Below are 17715 nucleotides of genomic sequence, written 5' to 3' on the forward strand. Positions count from 1 at the left end.
ATTTTTACATATCCTTTTTTATTTAATTTTTCAATTTATAAAGATAAATTTTATAATTAATAATAAAATTGTATGATAGAAAGATAATAATAATTAAATTATAAAAATTAAAATTGAAATTGATAAAAATAAAGTGAGAATTTAATTAAATTTGAAATAATTTGATTGAAAAATTAAAAGAGTATTAAATATTGAAAGAATGAAAATTGAAAAAAAGAGAGTTGAAAGATGGAGTAATATTTACATGTATAATTTTATATACAAAAATTAAAAAAAAGAAGGGCCTCAGCGGCCATATTAATGCAGAAATGCAGGGGAATCCCCTCCAGGTTTAAAAATTTGCAGGACATTTGCGGGAGTCCCTGCAAATAAATTTTTTTAAAATTTAAAAAATAAAAAAAGCAATTCAAGAAACTTTGAACCTGCTGTTTAACCGTTGGTTTATGAAACGGTGGTTCAATGGTTTAAAAAACTCAAAATCGGAATCGAACCGTCAAAATCCAATTTTAATTCCGGTTCAAACCAATTTCGGTTCTAACAATTCCAATTCCGCTTTTCAATGGGTCGATTCACGGGGGCCAAACCAGCCCGTGGCTAAGACTAATCGGGGTAAGAAATAAGAACTGATATCTACCCCTACTTCTTTTTTTCTCATATACCAAAGCCAATTATACTCATTAAAACGGGCAATAATATTAATTCATCATTTCAAATTATTTTATAAAACATTTGCTCACTCATTTGTTTTAATTTGCTGGATGTCAACCCTTGGTTTCTCCTGCATTAGCATCCGGGGTAATAAGGAGTAATACAGTAGAATTAAAAAAAACTTGACCCAATTGCATTTTTCTTGCAGTCAAGAAAAGAGGAACAGATTATCATGACATAAACGAGAAGATGAGCCACAAAGTCTCAACATAAATGAATATAAAAGGAAACAATATAAAACAAGAAGCTACCCACTTGCAGGTGGCGCCTTGAAATCAGAAGAAGAAGGCACAGCAGCCTCAGCCTCAGCCCCAGCACCAGAATCAGAAGCATCATTATCAGAAACTAGAGTCCAATCAGGAGGAAGTGGGGGTAACGGAGCATAAACAGTGGGTTTGCGCCTGATATCCCATGGCTGAGTCTTTCGTGGCCTGGTCTTCATGTGATGAGACGTAGCCTTCTTCTTTGGCCTTGAAGAGTTCTCAATCACCAACCCAACATCACACTTTCCACCAATTGATACCGTCTTCGTAGAAAACTTGGGCGCCAGGCTAATTCCCGAAACAAATAAAGAAGAACAGCTCGACATGGCCGCTGCGGTTGAGACCTTTGCAACACAGGTTTTGAGGTAGTGGAGATATCGCGTTCCTGGGACCTTTCGATTTTGATTGAGACTGCAAACATTATCTTACCTTTTCTTCTCATATCCAAACTTCTATTGGGCCTCTGGCCATCCCAGTTAGGATAGCCCGTATTGGGCTACAAGTCTTTGTAATTTACAAGCAATTACAAACCCGATGGGGCTAAAAATTAAATCCAAACAAGTATTGGTCCAATTTCCTCTCTTTTTTTGGGATGTCTTATGAGCTCACAAATTAATACTTGGGCCAAACGACTATGTCCCACCCAAGGTTTGATGATTTCTCAAGTTTCAACCCTTTAACTATGGAAACACCAAATACCCACCCATGGCTGGTTAGATTTAACAAAACCCTAACGGTGGTAAATTTAATCTCATTTTTCCCCCTAAAAGTTTAAAAACTAACATTTTTTCCCTAAGCTAAGTTTGAAAATATCGCATTTCCCCCCCTAGGGTTTGAAAATATCGCATTTCCCCCCTAGGGTTTATCTCTCCGGCCCCATCACCGACCGTCTTCCCCTCTCGACGGTTTCTCTTCCACCGACGGCCGCCCTAAACTTTTGCACTACTCATCCGACGCAAAGATAAGTCGTCTGGGAAGAGAAATCGTCTTCCCAGACAACTTATCTAACGACGACGATCGCAGTTTTCTTCATCGTAGTTGGAAGATGAAGACGAAGATTAAGCCCGATCGCAATTGGAAGATGAAGACGACGATGACTGGGAAGACTAAGAACTTCGTCTTCCCCGATGAAGTTTTTCGTCTTTCACGGCTTCTCCGACTCCGATGGGGGGTCCAAATGGGAGGAAAGAGATCGCCAGAAGGAGATGATGCTTCGGGAGGGAGAGACCGTCGGCAATGGAGCCAGAGATGTCGCCGGAGATTTAAAAAAGAAACCCTATGGTGAAACTGCGATTTTTTAAAACTTAGGCTAGGGGAAAATTTTAGTTTTTAAAGTTTAGGAGGGCAAAATAGATTCTATTTAAGTTTATTTTTAATATTATAGAGAAAATGACGATTTTACCCTTACCACCGTTAGGGTTTTGTTAAATCTAACCGGTCATAGGTGGGTGTTTGGTGTTTCCATAGTTAAAGGATGAAAACTTGAGAAAACATCAAACTTTAAGTGGGAAATAGTCATTTCGCCTAATACTTAATATCAATGATCTGAAAATTAGATCAAACCAGCGGATTTAATTGATTAAATCGAAAATTAAATTTAAATTTTATTCAATTAATATAAAAACTAGTTTTGTTATTAATATAAAAACTAGTTTTGAATTTTTTTAAATTTTAATTATTTTTTAATAATTTGATTATTTTTTGATTAAATCAATCAAATTATAAATTAATAAAATAATTGATTTAACCACCCGTTTGATTTTAAAAACATTGCTTAATTTCAATGAAAAGAACCAGTAAGGATTGTTAGCCTAGAATCTTTTGGAATTCCATATATATACAAGTCATAGGTACAGCTAAATTTCCATGTTAGAGAAGACTACACCACTCCCTAATAAATTACGAGCAAATGACATTAGGATGACATCACTAGGTCGAACTCTCCCATCACACTCCACCAATCACATTCTTTCCAAGGTCATATGGAAAGATGCCGTAAAATTAAGTTAAAAAAAAAAAAAATTCTTTTTATAAAAAATTAGAGTCCGAATAATATATATTATCGGAGAAAAAATTTTAGTTTTCATTTGTGTATTTGAGGTAAAAAAAGCAAACATTGTTAAAACACAGATCTAACGGTCCAAGATCACCAAATCATATCATATCTGTCTTTCACTGGCCTCATCCAATAGTGGGACCCACTAAATAGTTGCAGTTCATGTTCACAACAAAGCCCAGACCACGTGAGGCGAGATCCACATGCGCCTGATTTGTAGGCGCTTTATAACAAATCAAGGGTAATACAGTTATTTTAAAAAATTGGAGCCCAATACCTCCTCCAGCAGGTCAAGATAAAGTGAAGTTCTACAGAGAGAAAAAAAGATATATAAAATTTAAAATTAACGGATTAAGTAAGCGAGGCCAGGGATTTCGTCTGCCTATATCCAGGCTGTAACCAGCTGTCTTCCATTTTCAAAGACTCCTGTTTTTGTTTTTGCCCACTGAGCCCTTTGCTTTCCCCTTCACACACACTCTCTCTCTCTCCGGTTCTCGTTTGGTTTTATTTAGGTTATCTGCAATTACAGCGAAGCTTTGGAAGATGAAAGCAGGGCCACTTGTGCTTAGTATCCATTGCTCATCCCCAAGCTTTCCATTCTTCCAATCACACAACCATCACTTTTCTCTCAGCTAGTTCTCTTTGTTTTTTCTTCACGTTGCAATGGATCCTTGCCCTTACGTGCGTCTCTCTGTAGGCCATCTTGGTCTACGAATCCCCGTCGCTGCGAAACCGGCTCGGTCTGTGGTGCACCCTTCCTCCTCTCCATGTTTCTGCAAGATTAAATTGAAAGGTTTTCCGGTTCAAACTGCGGTTGTTCCGTTTGTTCCATCGGGAAATTCTTTCCCCGACGCTCAATCTCAAACCATGGCAGCAAGTTTCCATCTCAGTAAAGCCGATCTGGACAAGCTCGCAGCAAAATCAATCTTCTCGGCTAAAATATTTTTGAAAGTTTCTATTTACACTGGGCGGAGAGGCACCACCTGCGGCGTAAACTCGGGGAAACTGTTGGGAAAGGTTTCTGTGCCGTTGAATCTGGCAGGAGCTGAATCAAAAGCATTTGTGTTCCACAATGGGTGGATTTCTGTTGGTAAAGAAGCTAAAGGCTCGTCATCGCAGTTTCACTTGAATGTGAAGGCGGAACCTGACCCCAGATTCGTGTTTCAGTTCGACGGTGAACCAGAGTGTAGCCCACAAGTGTTTCTGATTCAAGGCAATATTAAGCAACCCGTTTTTACTTGCAAGTTCAGTTTTAGAAACACGGGTGATCGTAATAATCAGAGATCCAGGTTAGTTTAATTTTTAATACATAATTAATTATATTTACTTGCCTTATTAATTAATGTATGATTAAGCAATAATTGTGCAATAATATTTGATTTTCTAAAGATAGAATCCTTCAAGCGTATTTTAACCCCAGTATTTACCTTTACTCTTTCTAAAGTAAATGTAAAGCAACAAATTATTTGTCGCATTTGTATTCCTTGTTAGGCTGAAGCTATAGGGTTTTGATAATCTTTTCAGATTATTACAATCTGAGGCAAGCAGTGGAAGAAGCTGGCTGAGCTCATTCGGCAGTGAAAGAGAACGACCTGGAAAGGAACGAAAGGGATGGTCAATCACAGTCCATGACTTATCCGGCTCGCCGGTAGCCGCTGCTTCAATGGTAACCCCTTTCGTGGCCTCACCTGGCTCAGACCGGGTTAGCCGTTCCAACCCTGGTTCCTGGCTTATTCTCCGGCCGGGCGACGGGACTTGGAAACCCTGGGGTCGTCTAGAAGCCTGGCGCGAGCGTGGCGCCTCAGACGGTTTAGGTTACCGTTTTGAGTTGATTCCCGACTCTGCTGCGGCCGGCATTGTTTTATCGGAGTCAACTCTCAGTTCAAATAAAGGCGGGAAATTTTGCATTGATTTGGGGGGTCACTCCACCAACGGTCGCGCCACGCCGGTCAACGCAGCTTCGCCGGCGTGTAGTCCACGGAGTAGCGGTGATTTTGGATACGGTTTATGGCCTTATTGCATGTACAGAGGGTTCGTAATGTCGGCGAGAGTGGAAGGGGAGGGAAAGTGTAGTAAACCTAGTGTGGAGGTGAGTGTACAGCACGTGAGCTGCACGGAGGACGCCGCTGCTTTCGTGGCTTTAGCCGCAGCCATTGATCTCAGCATGGATGCTTGCAGACTTTTCTCTCAACGGCTGAGAAAAGAGCTGTGCCAGCAGCAAGAATCACTGTGATAATTTACTTTTTTTTTTTTTTTACTGTCTACGTTGTCGTATTGCATTTGTTATTTGTGTGTGAGAGACTTACTATGCTAACAAACAACCAATATTTGTACAGTGAAGTAGGAGGAGGTATCAGGGAGGCACGCTTTGTTTTTACCCGTGTGGCTTGTATTTATTTTTCCTTTTTGAAAAAAAAAAAAAGTTTTATTATTATTTGTATTTTTCAAATATTATGGTGAGGTGTAAAGATCGATGAGGTGGAATTACGTTGGGGAGAATGGAGCAGTTGTTGTCAATTAATATTAAATTGAGAATCGTGGACGATAGCTATAACTTAATACTATATTAAATGATCATGGACTTATGCGACCCTTTTTTATTAAACAAGAAATTTTGCTTTTTATTTTTTTATTAGTTTAATTTAAATAAAAAATCATTTGAATTGAGTTATAATATTTTAAGTCAAAATCAAAGATTCTTAAGCCTAATTTAAATAAAAATGGGTCTATTTGAATTTGTTATCCGAATTTATAATTTAGATTTATTATTTAAATTTATTATTTATCAATAACATAAAATGATATTTTATTTACTAATAATTAAAATAATATTAGTTTTAATATTTAATTAATATAATTTAAAATAAATTATGTTATAAATTTAAATTAAATTAAATTATTCGTTCAATTTATGAATTGAATTAAATATAAATCAATTTTATAAATAAGTCAAATTTGTTAATTTGAATTTAGTTAGAATTTAATTTAAATAGATTTAAATCAAGTGGAATTAATTTTTGAGTCTAACTCAACTTGTTTGAGGTGTAACTTTAGTTAGAAATCCTCAAAAAGGGTTGTTTTATTGAATTTTGGAGATGTAAGCGAAGTTCAGTGATCTTTTTCAAATTTTTGGGTGTTACAAAAAAAACTCAAACGGCAGGGGAGGGAGGGAGGGGATAAGCCAAATAAATAAATAAATAAAATTGGTGCCACGTCTTTTATTGGGAAAGTCAAGGGTTTAGAATATGTGGTGGAGAAGGTAGATGGCGGAAGTGGGTCAGTGATTCAGTAGTCACATGGTGTGCACCAATGGGAGCTTGTGCTATTACAGTCCCTCACCTAGCAAGCAACCAAAGAGAGCCACTTAGCTTCTGTTTAAAAAATATTAAATGAATCTGAAGAGCTTTGTAGTGGAATCTAGACAATGAACATGAAGAGCTTTGTAAGGGAATCTAGACTTTTAAGTGGCAGGTGGGTGCTAATCCATTCTTATGTTTGGCAACTTGTAAGAATTTCAAGAGCTTTCCACTTAATTATCATGATTTTCTCATTTTAATTCATCTTATAATTATTGTTTCTCTTTTACAAACATGACAAAATTTTGAATCTTAACCTTTTTTTAAACAAATTTTAATACTTAAATAATTTTATTAACCCCTTGAAATCGTGGAGTTATAGATATTTTCTAAGCTCTAGGCTATCAAATTCTTGATGAAATACTCTAAGCTAAGTTGGATCCAACTCTCATTTTACAGATATTCTCATGAATTAATGGAGATTGAAATGACATCACATAGAAAACTATCATCTTCCCAATGGGCCCTCCCTCGTATGGAATTTTACTTGCAGAAAATCCAACTCCAACAAAGAAGAAATGAACTAAGAATTGGTAATATATCAACTCTGGGTCTTGTATCTGGTGCAAATAGGAATAGCAGTCACCTGCTTATGGCTGCCCAATAACTTAATTGGTGTTATCACCCAACCCAACAAATGGTACCCAAGAGGACAAAAATTTAGAAGAAAAACTGCAGGCTGAAGTTAGGATCAATAAAATATAATTGGAATGCTCAGAATGAAGCCGAAGTGGCAGGTGTTGAATCTCCATGCAGGCTGGCTTGCTGCTGTGCATTAAATTTAAATGCAAGTAGAGGATGGCTTTTAATCACATCACAGTTCCAATTGTCGACAAGATTTGGCGGGGTGTTGATCAAAATAACTATGGTAAATGGGTTCCTTTTTCACCAAAAATTTTGGCAGCTAAACATACAAGAAAAAACCAAATAATACAATCCATAGAGTCTTGTAGACATTGGGTAGAAGTGTTTTCAACAAAAGCTAATGATCATAAAGAATAATTATAGAAAATTTTAAAATTAACTGAAAAAAAAATAAATAACCTTATATTAATTGAATAAATAAATTTACGATATAATAATTGAACTCATAAATAAAATTTTAAATCTAAATCTTTTTTTTTTTTAATTTTAATATTTTATCATTTTCATGTGAAGATAAGAATTGAGTGAGAGAGAAAACACATGTATCAACTTGAAAGCCAAACTCAAGTGTTCAACAATTCAAAACGGTGCGGTTCACACTGTCGACCATGTTGGGCTAGAAAACAGTTTAAAACAGAGTGTTCTACGTACAGAAAATACAGTGAGTGAAGTAACAAAGAAAGAAAGGTCAAAGATGAAGGCATTGGGATGGTGGCTGATGCTGGTGGGTTTTCTTCGGTTGGCCTCCGTATGGTTCGGCTTCTTCGATATTTGGGCTCTCAGACTTGCTGTATTCTCCAACACTACCAGTATGTTTCGCGCTCTCTTTTTCCAATTCTTCAATTTCTTTTTCATTTTATTGGCAATGTTGTTTCTCTACAGTTAAATCACATGATATGACACTTCTCCTTCATTAGTCATTGCTGAATTTGGGGACAGGGCGAGCATGTGGGTCACTGCATCTGAACCCAGTCACTGATTTACGTCAAAATGTTCTTAGTTGAGATTCCAAAGTCTGGAGATTTTAAGACACTTTGGATTTAGCCAATGTGAAAGGCTTTATTTCTTGTAAGTGTTATTCAAATTTTGATAAAAGAGAGGCAAGTACTTTGAGAACGATAACCCATATAATGGGGCTAGACTTGGTAGCTTTCAATTTAGGTTTAACTGGAAATATAAAGAATGATTCTGAATACTAATAAATTTGAAAAAAACATGTTAATGTATCTTTGATCACAGCATGAAATATTTGAAAAACTTAGTCCAGCTTCAGTTCGTAGTTTGTTTCTGGAATTGTTATGTTAGATAATGTCTTAGACACGTGGTAGTCCAGCTTTAAAACGGCAATAACTTTCTGTTGAATTTATGATGATGTTAGTGGATTCAGATCTCAATTAAATGCTATGTGTGTAACTGGGGTTGGAACATTTTTCTTTTGATGTTGATTTAGATGATTAAACTGACAAGACCAAGAAGATATCTAGTGTTGATTAATGTTGAAGAGACAAATAGAATTAGTAATTTCAAGTTTGAAGTCCAAGATCAAGAAAAATCATTGGATAGTGATAAAGAGAATAATAACAAGGGGATGAATTTGCCATGAAGACTCTGGATTTGGAGTCTTATCTATGATTGTTGTCTTACTAAATAAAAGGATAAACTAGAAAGAAAGGAAAAGATTTTGTTGAGGACAATGTGGATTTGTTCCCAGGTGTTGAAACATTGATATTCAAAATGTATGCATGTGTAATTTGTGCATGAAGTGAAAGATTATGCTATGATAAAGGGAGACACTGTGGATTCTTAGTAGAAAACCATAGTTGAGGAAAAAAAAAGGGATTTGATTTATTCTAAATGTACAAGTGAAGACCTGGGGAATGATGGATCTTCGGAGCAATAATAAGGGGTTTAATTTGCCAAGCTGAGACTGAACTCGAGTCTAATGGCTAAAGATAGATATGGAATGTTAGGATTTCCATCTGAAAATCACTAAACAAAAAGAAATAAAGGTATTGCCAAGCACAATGTGGATTTGTTCAGCTTTGCTACATGTTTTGTTCAGTGCATATATGCACTTTGTGTTCTGTGTATTTAGCCATTGAACAGTTCTTAGATGTGTCTTCAGCATGATTTTTGCATTCATATTCTTCCCAAACACTAAATATTTTCAAAGTCTGCTCTCGCTTTTAGACTTTGCTATGTCCTAGGTTTGTTTGGCTAGTAATGCTATGTCCTAGCTTCACTTGAATTTTTAGTATAATCAGGTTGATTTACAGTGTTGACCTAAAAGATTCCCTCCCAGAAAAATCAGGAGGTACAATCCCTTCATTCAGGGTGAAAGCATAAAGTAAACATTTTAAAAATCCCAGATTACTTGTTGCCTGGAAGCAGATTGAACAAAACCTTCAGGACGAACAAAAAGTAAACATTTTCTTTTCCCATATTATGGATAACTATTTGTTCGTCCTATATTTTTTATAATTGTTAGTTGCAAACAAACTTTTCTTGTAGCCTTAAGGAGGACTGATTAAGTTCATCTAAGTTAAACAAGTAGAGAAGAGGGATGATCCTTCCAACAATATCACAACAATATCATTTTTGCATCTGACAAATCATTACTGTAAAGTGTCTAGTGGACTGTATTTTCTAAATACAGTGTAAACATTTTCCTTCAAATATAATCTGAAGCTTCATGGGCTTGCTCCATTGTTGAATGGATATCTAATTAATCTCATCATGAGAAAGACAAAATGGCACATGTTTGACAAAAGAAACCATGTGTTTCAGTATCGGTTTTCTACTTTTTATTTGTGGTGTTTTGTGCTAACAACTTGTTGATGATCTCTTTCTCTCTGTTAATGCTATGTAGTGACCGAAGTTCATGGAAGGACATTTGGGGTCTGGACGCTTTTGACATGCACTCTTTCTGTTCTTTGTGCATTTAACCTTGAGAACAAGCCACTATATTCAGCAACCTTTTTATCATTTGTGTATGCTCTTGGCCATTTTTTGACTGAATACTTAATATATCAGACAATGGCTATCGCAAATCTTACAACTGTTGGCATCTTCGCAGGTATGAGTTTTCTCAATTAACATAGACCATCATATTATGCTTGTTTTTCCTGTACACTTTGAACTTGATCAATATTGCCTGGTTTGTTTTCCTTTAATTATTGTCAGTGTTTCTCTAATATCATTCAGTTTGATATCCAGTCTTGGATACCATCATAAAAATGATCAATTAATACTGATTCTTCTACTTCAGTTTCTGCTGTTGGGCAAAAATTACAACTAAAACTTGTAAAGTTGTATATTTGATGTTGCAAGTTTTCATTAGTTCTTGATGCTATCATTTTAATTGATATGTTTATTTAATCAGGCACATCAATCATTTGGATGCTGTTGCAGTGGAATGCACATCAACCGATCCATCACAAGGATTCTTGATAATGGATAACCCAATGACTTCCTAGTTCAAACGCTGGAAATTTTCATGATTTATCCCGTTGGGACTTCTTTCTACAATTTAGTCATCAAGTCTTTCTATGTAAACTTCCACACAATTTCTGAAGTGTATTTTCATCAAAAACCTTTGTCTGCAGATTAGATTTTGCCTGTGTCTCACTTTTGATTAAATATAAACACAGTACAGCACAGCATATTGGTAAATGTGAACATAATTTACAAATTTTTTCTTTATTTCTAGTTTCATCTGCATGCCTGGCAAAAGTTATACACATTTCATGGGAGTAATTACTTGCCAGTTTTGATTATTTCTTCTGGACGTTGAGCAAAAACATTTGTACAATTGCCAATGAAATTATGAATCTTCTGAAAGATCTCTCCAATAAATCCTCCAACAAGTTCATTAGAAACTAGCTGCATCTTCACATTTATTTGCTTCAGTTTTGGTTCTCCAAGCAGAGTCTTCAACCCAGCTTGATCTTCTTCTCTACTTCTAGTTGCTTCTCTTTAGTTTTGGCATTTCTTTCACCTCCATGTTGGCCTTGTTTTCCAATAAACTTCCATCCTCAAAGTGACTCCCTGCTCCTTAATTCTCTTGCTCTTCGCTTTCGTCTTCCACTGTATCTGCTTCATCAATGAGATCCTCAGCATCTTCAGATTCTTCTTCTTCCAACTTCTCTTGATCACGTCCATCTATCTCATCGTCTCCACCTCCTCTTCCTTCTTCCTCACTTTTTTCCATTTTATTCTCCACTACCTCTTCGAACTCCATATTAAGCAGGCCTTCCTGATCTTCTTGCCTGTCTGCCTCCAAAGCTGTTTGCAGTGTTTGCGAGCGGACATCCTTTCGGCCCAATTTTAAGCTTCCATTCGCACTCTGCACTTCTGATACTGTTGCAGTGTCCATATATCCTTTCTTTTCATTGTAGAAGTGCTTGACTTGGTAAAGCAACCATATGCAAATGGCAAGCAACAAACATATATGAAGAACATTCTTCACCTTGAACCCTTTAGACCTTAGGTTTTTACTAGGAGATTGCCTCAACGAGGACATACTTTATAACCAATAATTTTCCTTCAATTATCTGCAGAAAGCAGCCAATCCAATCAGCATAAGTCAATTCACAAAGAAAAATGGAAATGCAAACAACGCACAATCAAGGCTATAAGAAATTTCAAGTAACTCTTCTTATTGCGTCTCTTAACACTCCGAAAAAAATTGTCCATACAAGCCTTCACATGGAAATTAAAATATAGACATATTTCAGCTTATAGAACCTTATATACACCATTTGAACAACTTAAAAAGTTATCAAATTTTAGTAACAAGATTACATTCTTACAAAATGTTAAAATCCCATATTAAGGGGTACTTCAAACTTAGGAAATAAAAACAGAAATCAAGACAACTAGCCCTAGGGTGATTACAGCTCTTAAAAGCTTTACTAATACAGGATTTTAAATAATAACCATAAAAGATGAATAAACATTGTGAGAAGCCCTGTTATCCTTATTTTTTTATATTACAAGATAGAGAAATAAAACTATGTGCACTTATAACGAGAATAAATTTCATAAAACATATACAGAACCCAATACCAATAAACAACATAAGAAGACCTGTTATTCTTATCTTCCTCCTCCAAGTCTACTAGGCAACAACAATATGCAATACCAGTAACTCCGGCAAATATTTACATGCAAGTTTCACTAGTGAAATCAACACTAAAGAAGTGCACAAGTTTGGAATTCAAAATCCTTTGTAGCTTTGTTATCCAAGCAACCTAAAGTTAACAAGAACTTTACCAAATAATCATGAAAAAACATCTGAAGTTCTCTACCTATGCAACCAAATAAGAAATAAAGGACAAATGAATACCATGTCATGATTTCAAGGAGAGGAATAAAATGGTAACACACCACTTTGTTCCTAAATATGGACATTTTGCAGGAAAGCTTATGAGTTTTCACACACCAACTTTTGTTGCAACATGAAGGTATTGGGGAAATTAGTCTTATGAATTCAACAATCTAGAAGTGTCCACATTCCACTTCCTGTAATTTAAACAAATGTCGAACAGGCCAACTAGTAAAGTTTTATCAGAATTGTGTGGGTTCAAAATTCTCTAGTTGAAAAGAGAACTAAATACCCAATTAAATAATTAGGCTCATAAATACTCGATTTGTCATAGATTTATAGTAGCAGAAATACAATGCAAGCTGCAATTCAGCAATTAACAAAGAAGGAAAGATAGCAGTAACCACTTAAACATTCAATCTGCCACCAACTGGGAAATTTATATAACATGACAACAAATCCACAAAACTCAATTCAGCAATCCCTGTTCGGAAACTTTACAGAAGCCAAAAATCTAACTAATGGTTAGCAACAGGGGTCATGAGACTGCTACAAATCTTATCTAAAACCCTTGAAAACAAGATAATATTGCAAGTAATAAACCCCCACCCCAAAAAGAAAAAAGAAAAAACAAGGTTACCTCAGGTGCAGCTAGAATACATGCAGATCCTAAAACAGTAATTAATCAAGAAAAAAGTTTGTGCTTGAGGGTTTTGTAATCTGGGTAACTGGAAAATATAAGTTTATACGTGGGAGAAGGTAATTAAATGCCCCAAAGAAGTGGCTCATAAGAACAAGTGAAGTGGTGAAAGTGAGCGGTTAAAGAGTGTGAAGCATGTGCCTTCTTGAAACAGAGAAAGAGAGAGACTGTGTGAGGCCGTGAGCAAGACAGTAGGATGTAGCTGTATCTGTTGGCATTTAATTCAACAACGCATCAACTTGGGGCTGCTAGTTGTCTGCCTTTCCCGTTTTGCGTTGGTACAATAATTATGCTTGAACAATTGAAAATTGTCTATATACGAATACGACTAAAAAAAAATCTTGTCCGGATTGTTCCAATGCAAAATGGGACCTAGTTCAGTAACAGTAGCTTTGTGGATTTGTACAAGTTTGTTTTTGTTGAACCAGAGAAAGGGTAAAGCAATGCCTCGCCCGTGTAAACCATAAATTCATATATACGTTGCCAGTGAATAACAGGAATATCTGTTTTGGGCCGAAAGGCTCGAAGTTGGAACCCAACTTTTCACTCTTGACGAGTGTTTGAATAGTGACTAGACATTTGGCACAGCCCGTGGGCCTCAACATATCCATGGGTTGGCCCAACTAATGAGGCCTATCAATAATGGGCTTGGCACGACCTTACCCTTAAATACGGTGGATTGTGTCAAAACTAACTTGACATGGCTCACGAACATGCATACCCGTAACATTGGAAAAATAGAAATTTACAAGAGATACCCGTGACTTTTGCTCTTACTTGGGTATCATAACAGTATCTTTCAAGTATAATAATAATGTTAGTCTCGAATAAACTATGTGATTCAAATAAATTTTTTTTTTTTTACTTGTATTAAAAAAAAAAAAACAGGATCCTGCAGGAAAATTACATCTTTAAATTATATTGCTTACAGGTGAAAAGCCATTTAGTTTCAGAATGTATGTTGGACTTGGAGCTAAGTGGATTATTTTGTTACACTTTTGTCAGTTTGTTTGTATTTATTGAGGCTTGGATGTACATGTACTAATCTTTACAACCAAACAAAGTTTGACCTCGCTTAAACGTCAGCACTCTTTTTCTAAAGGGAAAAGGACTATTGCCCACCCAAGTTTTACCGTTACCTCAAAAATATATTTATCCCTTATGAAAAAACCTAAATATTTATTTAAAGTTTAATTTGTTTAGATATACTCACATATTTTCTGTTATAGTTAAAGGATAAATTCGTTATTTTATCAATAATATTAAATAATTAAAATTTTATCTCATTTTTCCCCCTTTAATTTAAAAAACTAACATTTATCCATTGAATTAAGTTTTAAAAAATTCACTTTTCCTCCCTAAAATACGGCCACTTTCTCCGGCAACGACAGAGAAGTTTACATCCAAAGGTCAACCACCTCTGGATGACGATCTGGATGACAAGCGTTGTCCATTCTTTGGACGACGCTCGTCGTCTAGAGAATGGATGATGAGCGTCGTCCAGAGAATGGACGACGAGCGTTGTTCAAGATGGACGACGAGCGTCATCCAGTCCGGTGAAGGTCAATGAGCATTGTCCAGATCTAGACGGCGCTCATCACTCTTCCTCTAGTCATGTCGTCGATGGTGACCGGAGGGAAAGTGAAAAAAAAATTAAGGATTTGGGGGGGCGAAAGTCACTTTTCAAAGTTTAGGGATGGGGGTAAAAGTTAATTTTTAAAATCGGAGGGAGAAAATGTAATATAATTATATAACTGGAATGTAAACAGTAAAACGATGATTTTATCCCTCTATTTAATGAAAAACTTAACGATGGTTTAGAGATGGATAGATGTTTAAGTTTTTCATTAGATGTAGATATACTTTTGAAATAAAGCTAAAACTTGGGTGAAAACAGTACTTTTTCCTTTTCTAAACAATCAAAGGTTTTGCCATAAAAGAGAGACAGGTAATAAATGCAGCATCCAAGTGACCTAAGGTATTAATTACTGTGCAATCAATTCAATTAAAGGAAATGAAAATTCCATAATATTTTCTGGCAGAGGTTGTCTTACTTTCTGTTTGATTGCAAATTTTATTGTAAAATTTGACATGGGTAACAGAAAAAACTGACTGTAACGCAATGGGAAATAACCAGTTCGATACTAAAATTAAGAAAAAGCGAAAATATGAGATGTAATTTTGGTGTTTATCCCTTCGAGGTGGGCTGCCTGCCAAAATGAACAGGCTTTCTTTCCCTCTGTTGCACAAATCTTGTTAATAAGATTCGAAACCAGAACTGCCTGACATACTTGATCCCCATCCATTCCCCCGCCTTTAACCTTCCCTGAATACCCACCATCACAACTAACAATTACATGGTTTTTTTAAATTTTCGAAGAACCATTGGAACATTCTTTGAGATTGAATCAAGTAAAACCTTAGATTTAATGCTTGATCTTATCATTGTTACATAATATGATCTTGATACGTTACTTTCTGATTTTTTTTTTATAAGCTGCTTACTGAATTTTGAAGGATTTTTATTAGGCTGTTTTCCATCTTATATGATAGTTACTAGAAGAAACTGCCACTGGACTTGTCATTGCATTAATGAGTGATGTCAAAGGAAAGAAAAAGGTTAGCAAGTAGTAGAAAAGAAGAATTCTGCAGAATGCAAGACACTACAGGGAAAATCGAAGCTAACTCATACATAAGGAAAAATGACCTATACAATTAAAGTCAGAGATCCACACAGCTCCATTAAGGATTGAAAATCAAGTTGCCGCACTTGCACTTCCAGCTCATAGGCTTGTAGTTGGAGATATCACGACCGCTGTAGTATGAAACTGCAGAGAAATGGCCTCCGTGGGCTTGTAGTTGGGTTGTCACTGGGACCTGAATTGCCTCACAGTGCTTACAGGAGCTGCACCTTCTCTCACATTTTGGGGGGCTTGAGCCTATCATACTCCTAGTGATCAACAATTTATCCTCTTCCATTCGTTTCTGTGTACACAAGTGAAATTTTAGCAATAGAAAATTGATAATAACCAAGCTAGTTGTGAAGGAAAATCAAGAATTAATTATGTGCTTACACCTGCAAGGGTGAAGTCTCCGTTTCCTTGGGTATTGCTCTACCTGAACACATGAAAGAAATGAAAGTGAGCAAAATAAAACTGAATATTCAGATATTCTAAATTTTTTTTAAATCCTTGCCTTCAGCCATGAAGCTGACTTGGACCAAGCTTGAAACAAAGACGAAGAGCAAAGAGATGCCCAGTTGTCTGTTTCTGTGGCAACATACAGAATTTTGAAAGCAGGCCATTTTAACCCAGAGAAAGTGAGTGAGAAAAGCCTTTAGAGGGGATAACCGTAAAGTAGAGACTACAGAGTGAGAAGGAAGGTGAGAATTTGAATAGTTGGCAGTGTAGAAAAGAAGTGAATCTGAGTTGCTGAAAAGTGTCAAAGAGAGGTTCAGTGACTGAATGCCACCTGCTTAATGCAAAAAAGATGGCTTGCGCACATTGCAACCTTGTATATATCTCTGTATCTCTCTCTGTAAGAAAGGATGGAACGTGGATGGTAAAAAGATGAGTTAAATGAGGCTAAAAGAAGGGAGGGGGAGGACATCAACCGAAAAGGAAGTCACCTTGGCCTCGTTATATGAGCCAACAAAAAACCAAGGCTACAGGATTTGAAAAATAGTAGAAAAATATATCAAGTAACTGTTACGGCTGCAAAGCAAGAAAAGGAAGAATGGACAGCACAGCAATAACAGTTGGACTGAAAGGATTAAACAAAACAAAACAAAAACAGAAACAAAAGAGGTGGCAAAATGCTAGAGATGGAGAGGCTTCTGCAAGAGGGCCGTGTATGGAATTGGAACTTTCAATCTGTCTCCCACGTATGTGTTTTGGCTTTTTCTCTTTGCCTTTGGGAGAAGAGTGTACGTTTCGCTATCGATGATAGAGTGTAGACATACTTCCAATACCATGACAATGAAACCGCATAACAAGCACTAGATAACATGGGAACTGCAACAATGTATATCTGGTGCGAATTTACCAGCCACCGTATAAGATAATTCAAGGGTCTGATTTTGATACAATGCTTACAAATCTCAAACTCAAATCCTCTTAAGGCTATTTAAAGATTCTATACTTAACCATATATATTGCAAGAAATAGATTTTACTTATTCTATTTTGCGAAAAAAATAGTACATCACCTCATCTCCAAGAATCATCAAGTTGCTATCATGCACGCAAGTTTGTAATATTTGAGGGGAAATAAGACACTCAGGAAACATTTGATTTTGAGAATATTTTATTATCAAAGTTAAAAAATTATCTTGAAGATAGAGTATTTTAAAAATTATTAAATATAAATTATTACTATATATTTGATAAGATTTAATAAAAATAAATAAGTATAAATAATTATTGTGTTTAATTAGAAATAATAAAAAAATACTAGTGTATTATTTTACTTAAATACCCTTAGATATACTTATTCTAAAATATTTTTTATGTTACTTATTATATTAATTAAAAATACGAGTATTTTTACTCTAAAAAATTAATAAATAAATGATATATTATAATAAAATCAAAGTTATTTTGAAAATCTGTTAGTATCTAAGATAGATATGATAATTAGATTTTTTTTTATATTATTTGTCAT

General features: G+C 35.6%; 5 protein-coding genes across 7 annotated transcripts; 2 read left to right on the plus strand and 3 right to left on the minus strand.

The window, feature by feature from the left end:
- Positions 1 to 821: 821 nt before the first annotated feature.
- LOC123203014 (50S ribosomal protein 6, chloroplastic) lies at positions 822 to 1399 on the minus strand. Its single transcript, XM_044619172.1, has one exon. The coding sequence runs from the start codon at positions 1295 to 1297 to the stop codon at positions 956 to 958; it is 342 nt and encodes a 113-aa protein (XP_044475107.1). The 5' UTR covers positions 1298 to 1399; the 3' UTR covers positions 822 to 955.
- A 2006-nt stretch (positions 1400 to 3405) lies between these two features.
- LOC123203015 lies at positions 3406 to 5461 on the plus strand. Its single transcript, XM_044619173.1, has 2 exons — positions 3406 to 4316; positions 4552 to 5461. The coding sequence occupies exons 1-2, from the start codon at positions 3691 to 3693 to the stop codon at positions 5258 to 5260; spliced, it is 1335 nt and encodes a 444-aa protein (XP_044475108.1). The 5' UTR covers positions 3406 to 3690; the 3' UTR covers positions 5261 to 5461.
- Positions 5462 to 7574: 2113 nt separating this feature from the next.
- Positions 7575 to 10730, plus strand: LOC123203758 (ergosterol biosynthetic protein 28-like). 2 transcript variants are annotated; one of them, XR_006499361.1, is made up of 4 exons: positions 7575 to 7837; positions 9898 to 10104; positions 10411 to 10544; positions 10596 to 10730. XR_006499361.1 is itself a non-coding variant. In XM_044620228.1 (3 exons), exons 1-3 carry the CDS (start codon positions 7723 to 7725, stop codon positions 10476 to 10478), a joined length of 390 nt encoding a protein of 129 aa, XP_044476163.1. In that variant the 5' UTR covers positions 7575 to 7722; the 3' UTR covers positions 10479 to 10730. The 2 variants fall into 2 exon arrangements, 1 of the variants encoding a protein (XP_044476163.1); XM_044620228.1 differs by having other exon boundaries at positions 10411 to 10730.
- Positions 10709 to 13362, minus strand: LOC123203757 (glutamic acid-rich protein-like). Of its 2 annotated transcripts, none has more exons than XM_044620226.1 (2): positions 12995 to 13362; positions 10709 to 11581 (listed from the first exon to the last, which is right to left on the minus strand). In XM_044620226.1, the coding sequence occupies exon 2, from the start codon at positions 11548 to 11550 to the stop codon at positions 11083 to 11085; it is 468 nt and encodes a 155-aa protein (XP_044476161.1). In that variant the 5' UTR covers positions 11551 to 11581; positions 12995 to 13362; the 3' UTR covers positions 10709 to 11082. The 2 variants fall into 2 exon arrangements, with proteins under 2 accessions (XP_044476161.1, XP_044476162.1); XM_044620227.1 differs by lacking the exon at positions 12995 to 13362 and adding an exon at positions 12376 to 12949.
- A 2249-nt stretch (positions 13363 to 15611) lies between these two features.
- Positions 15612 to 17263, minus strand: LOC123203084 (EPIDERMAL PATTERNING FACTOR-like protein 2). The gene is made up of 3 exons (XM_044619252.1): positions 16250 to 17263; positions 16131 to 16171; positions 15612 to 16039 (listed from the first exon to the last, which is right to left on the minus strand). The coding sequence occupies exons 1-3, from the start codon at positions 16356 to 16358 to the stop codon at positions 15797 to 15799; spliced, it is 393 nt and encodes a 130-aa protein (XP_044475187.1). The 5' UTR covers positions 16359 to 17263; the 3' UTR covers positions 15612 to 15796.
- Positions 17264 to 17715: the final 452 nt, after the last annotated feature.

Source organism: Mangifera indica, chromosome 19 (genome assembly GCF_011075055.1).
Source record: "Mangifera indica cultivar Alphonso chromosome 19, CATAS_Mindica_2.1, whole genome shotgun sequence".
Taxonomy (NCBI): Eukaryota; Viridiplantae; Streptophyta; class Magnoliopsida; order Sapindales; family Anacardiaceae; genus Mangifera; species Mangifera indica.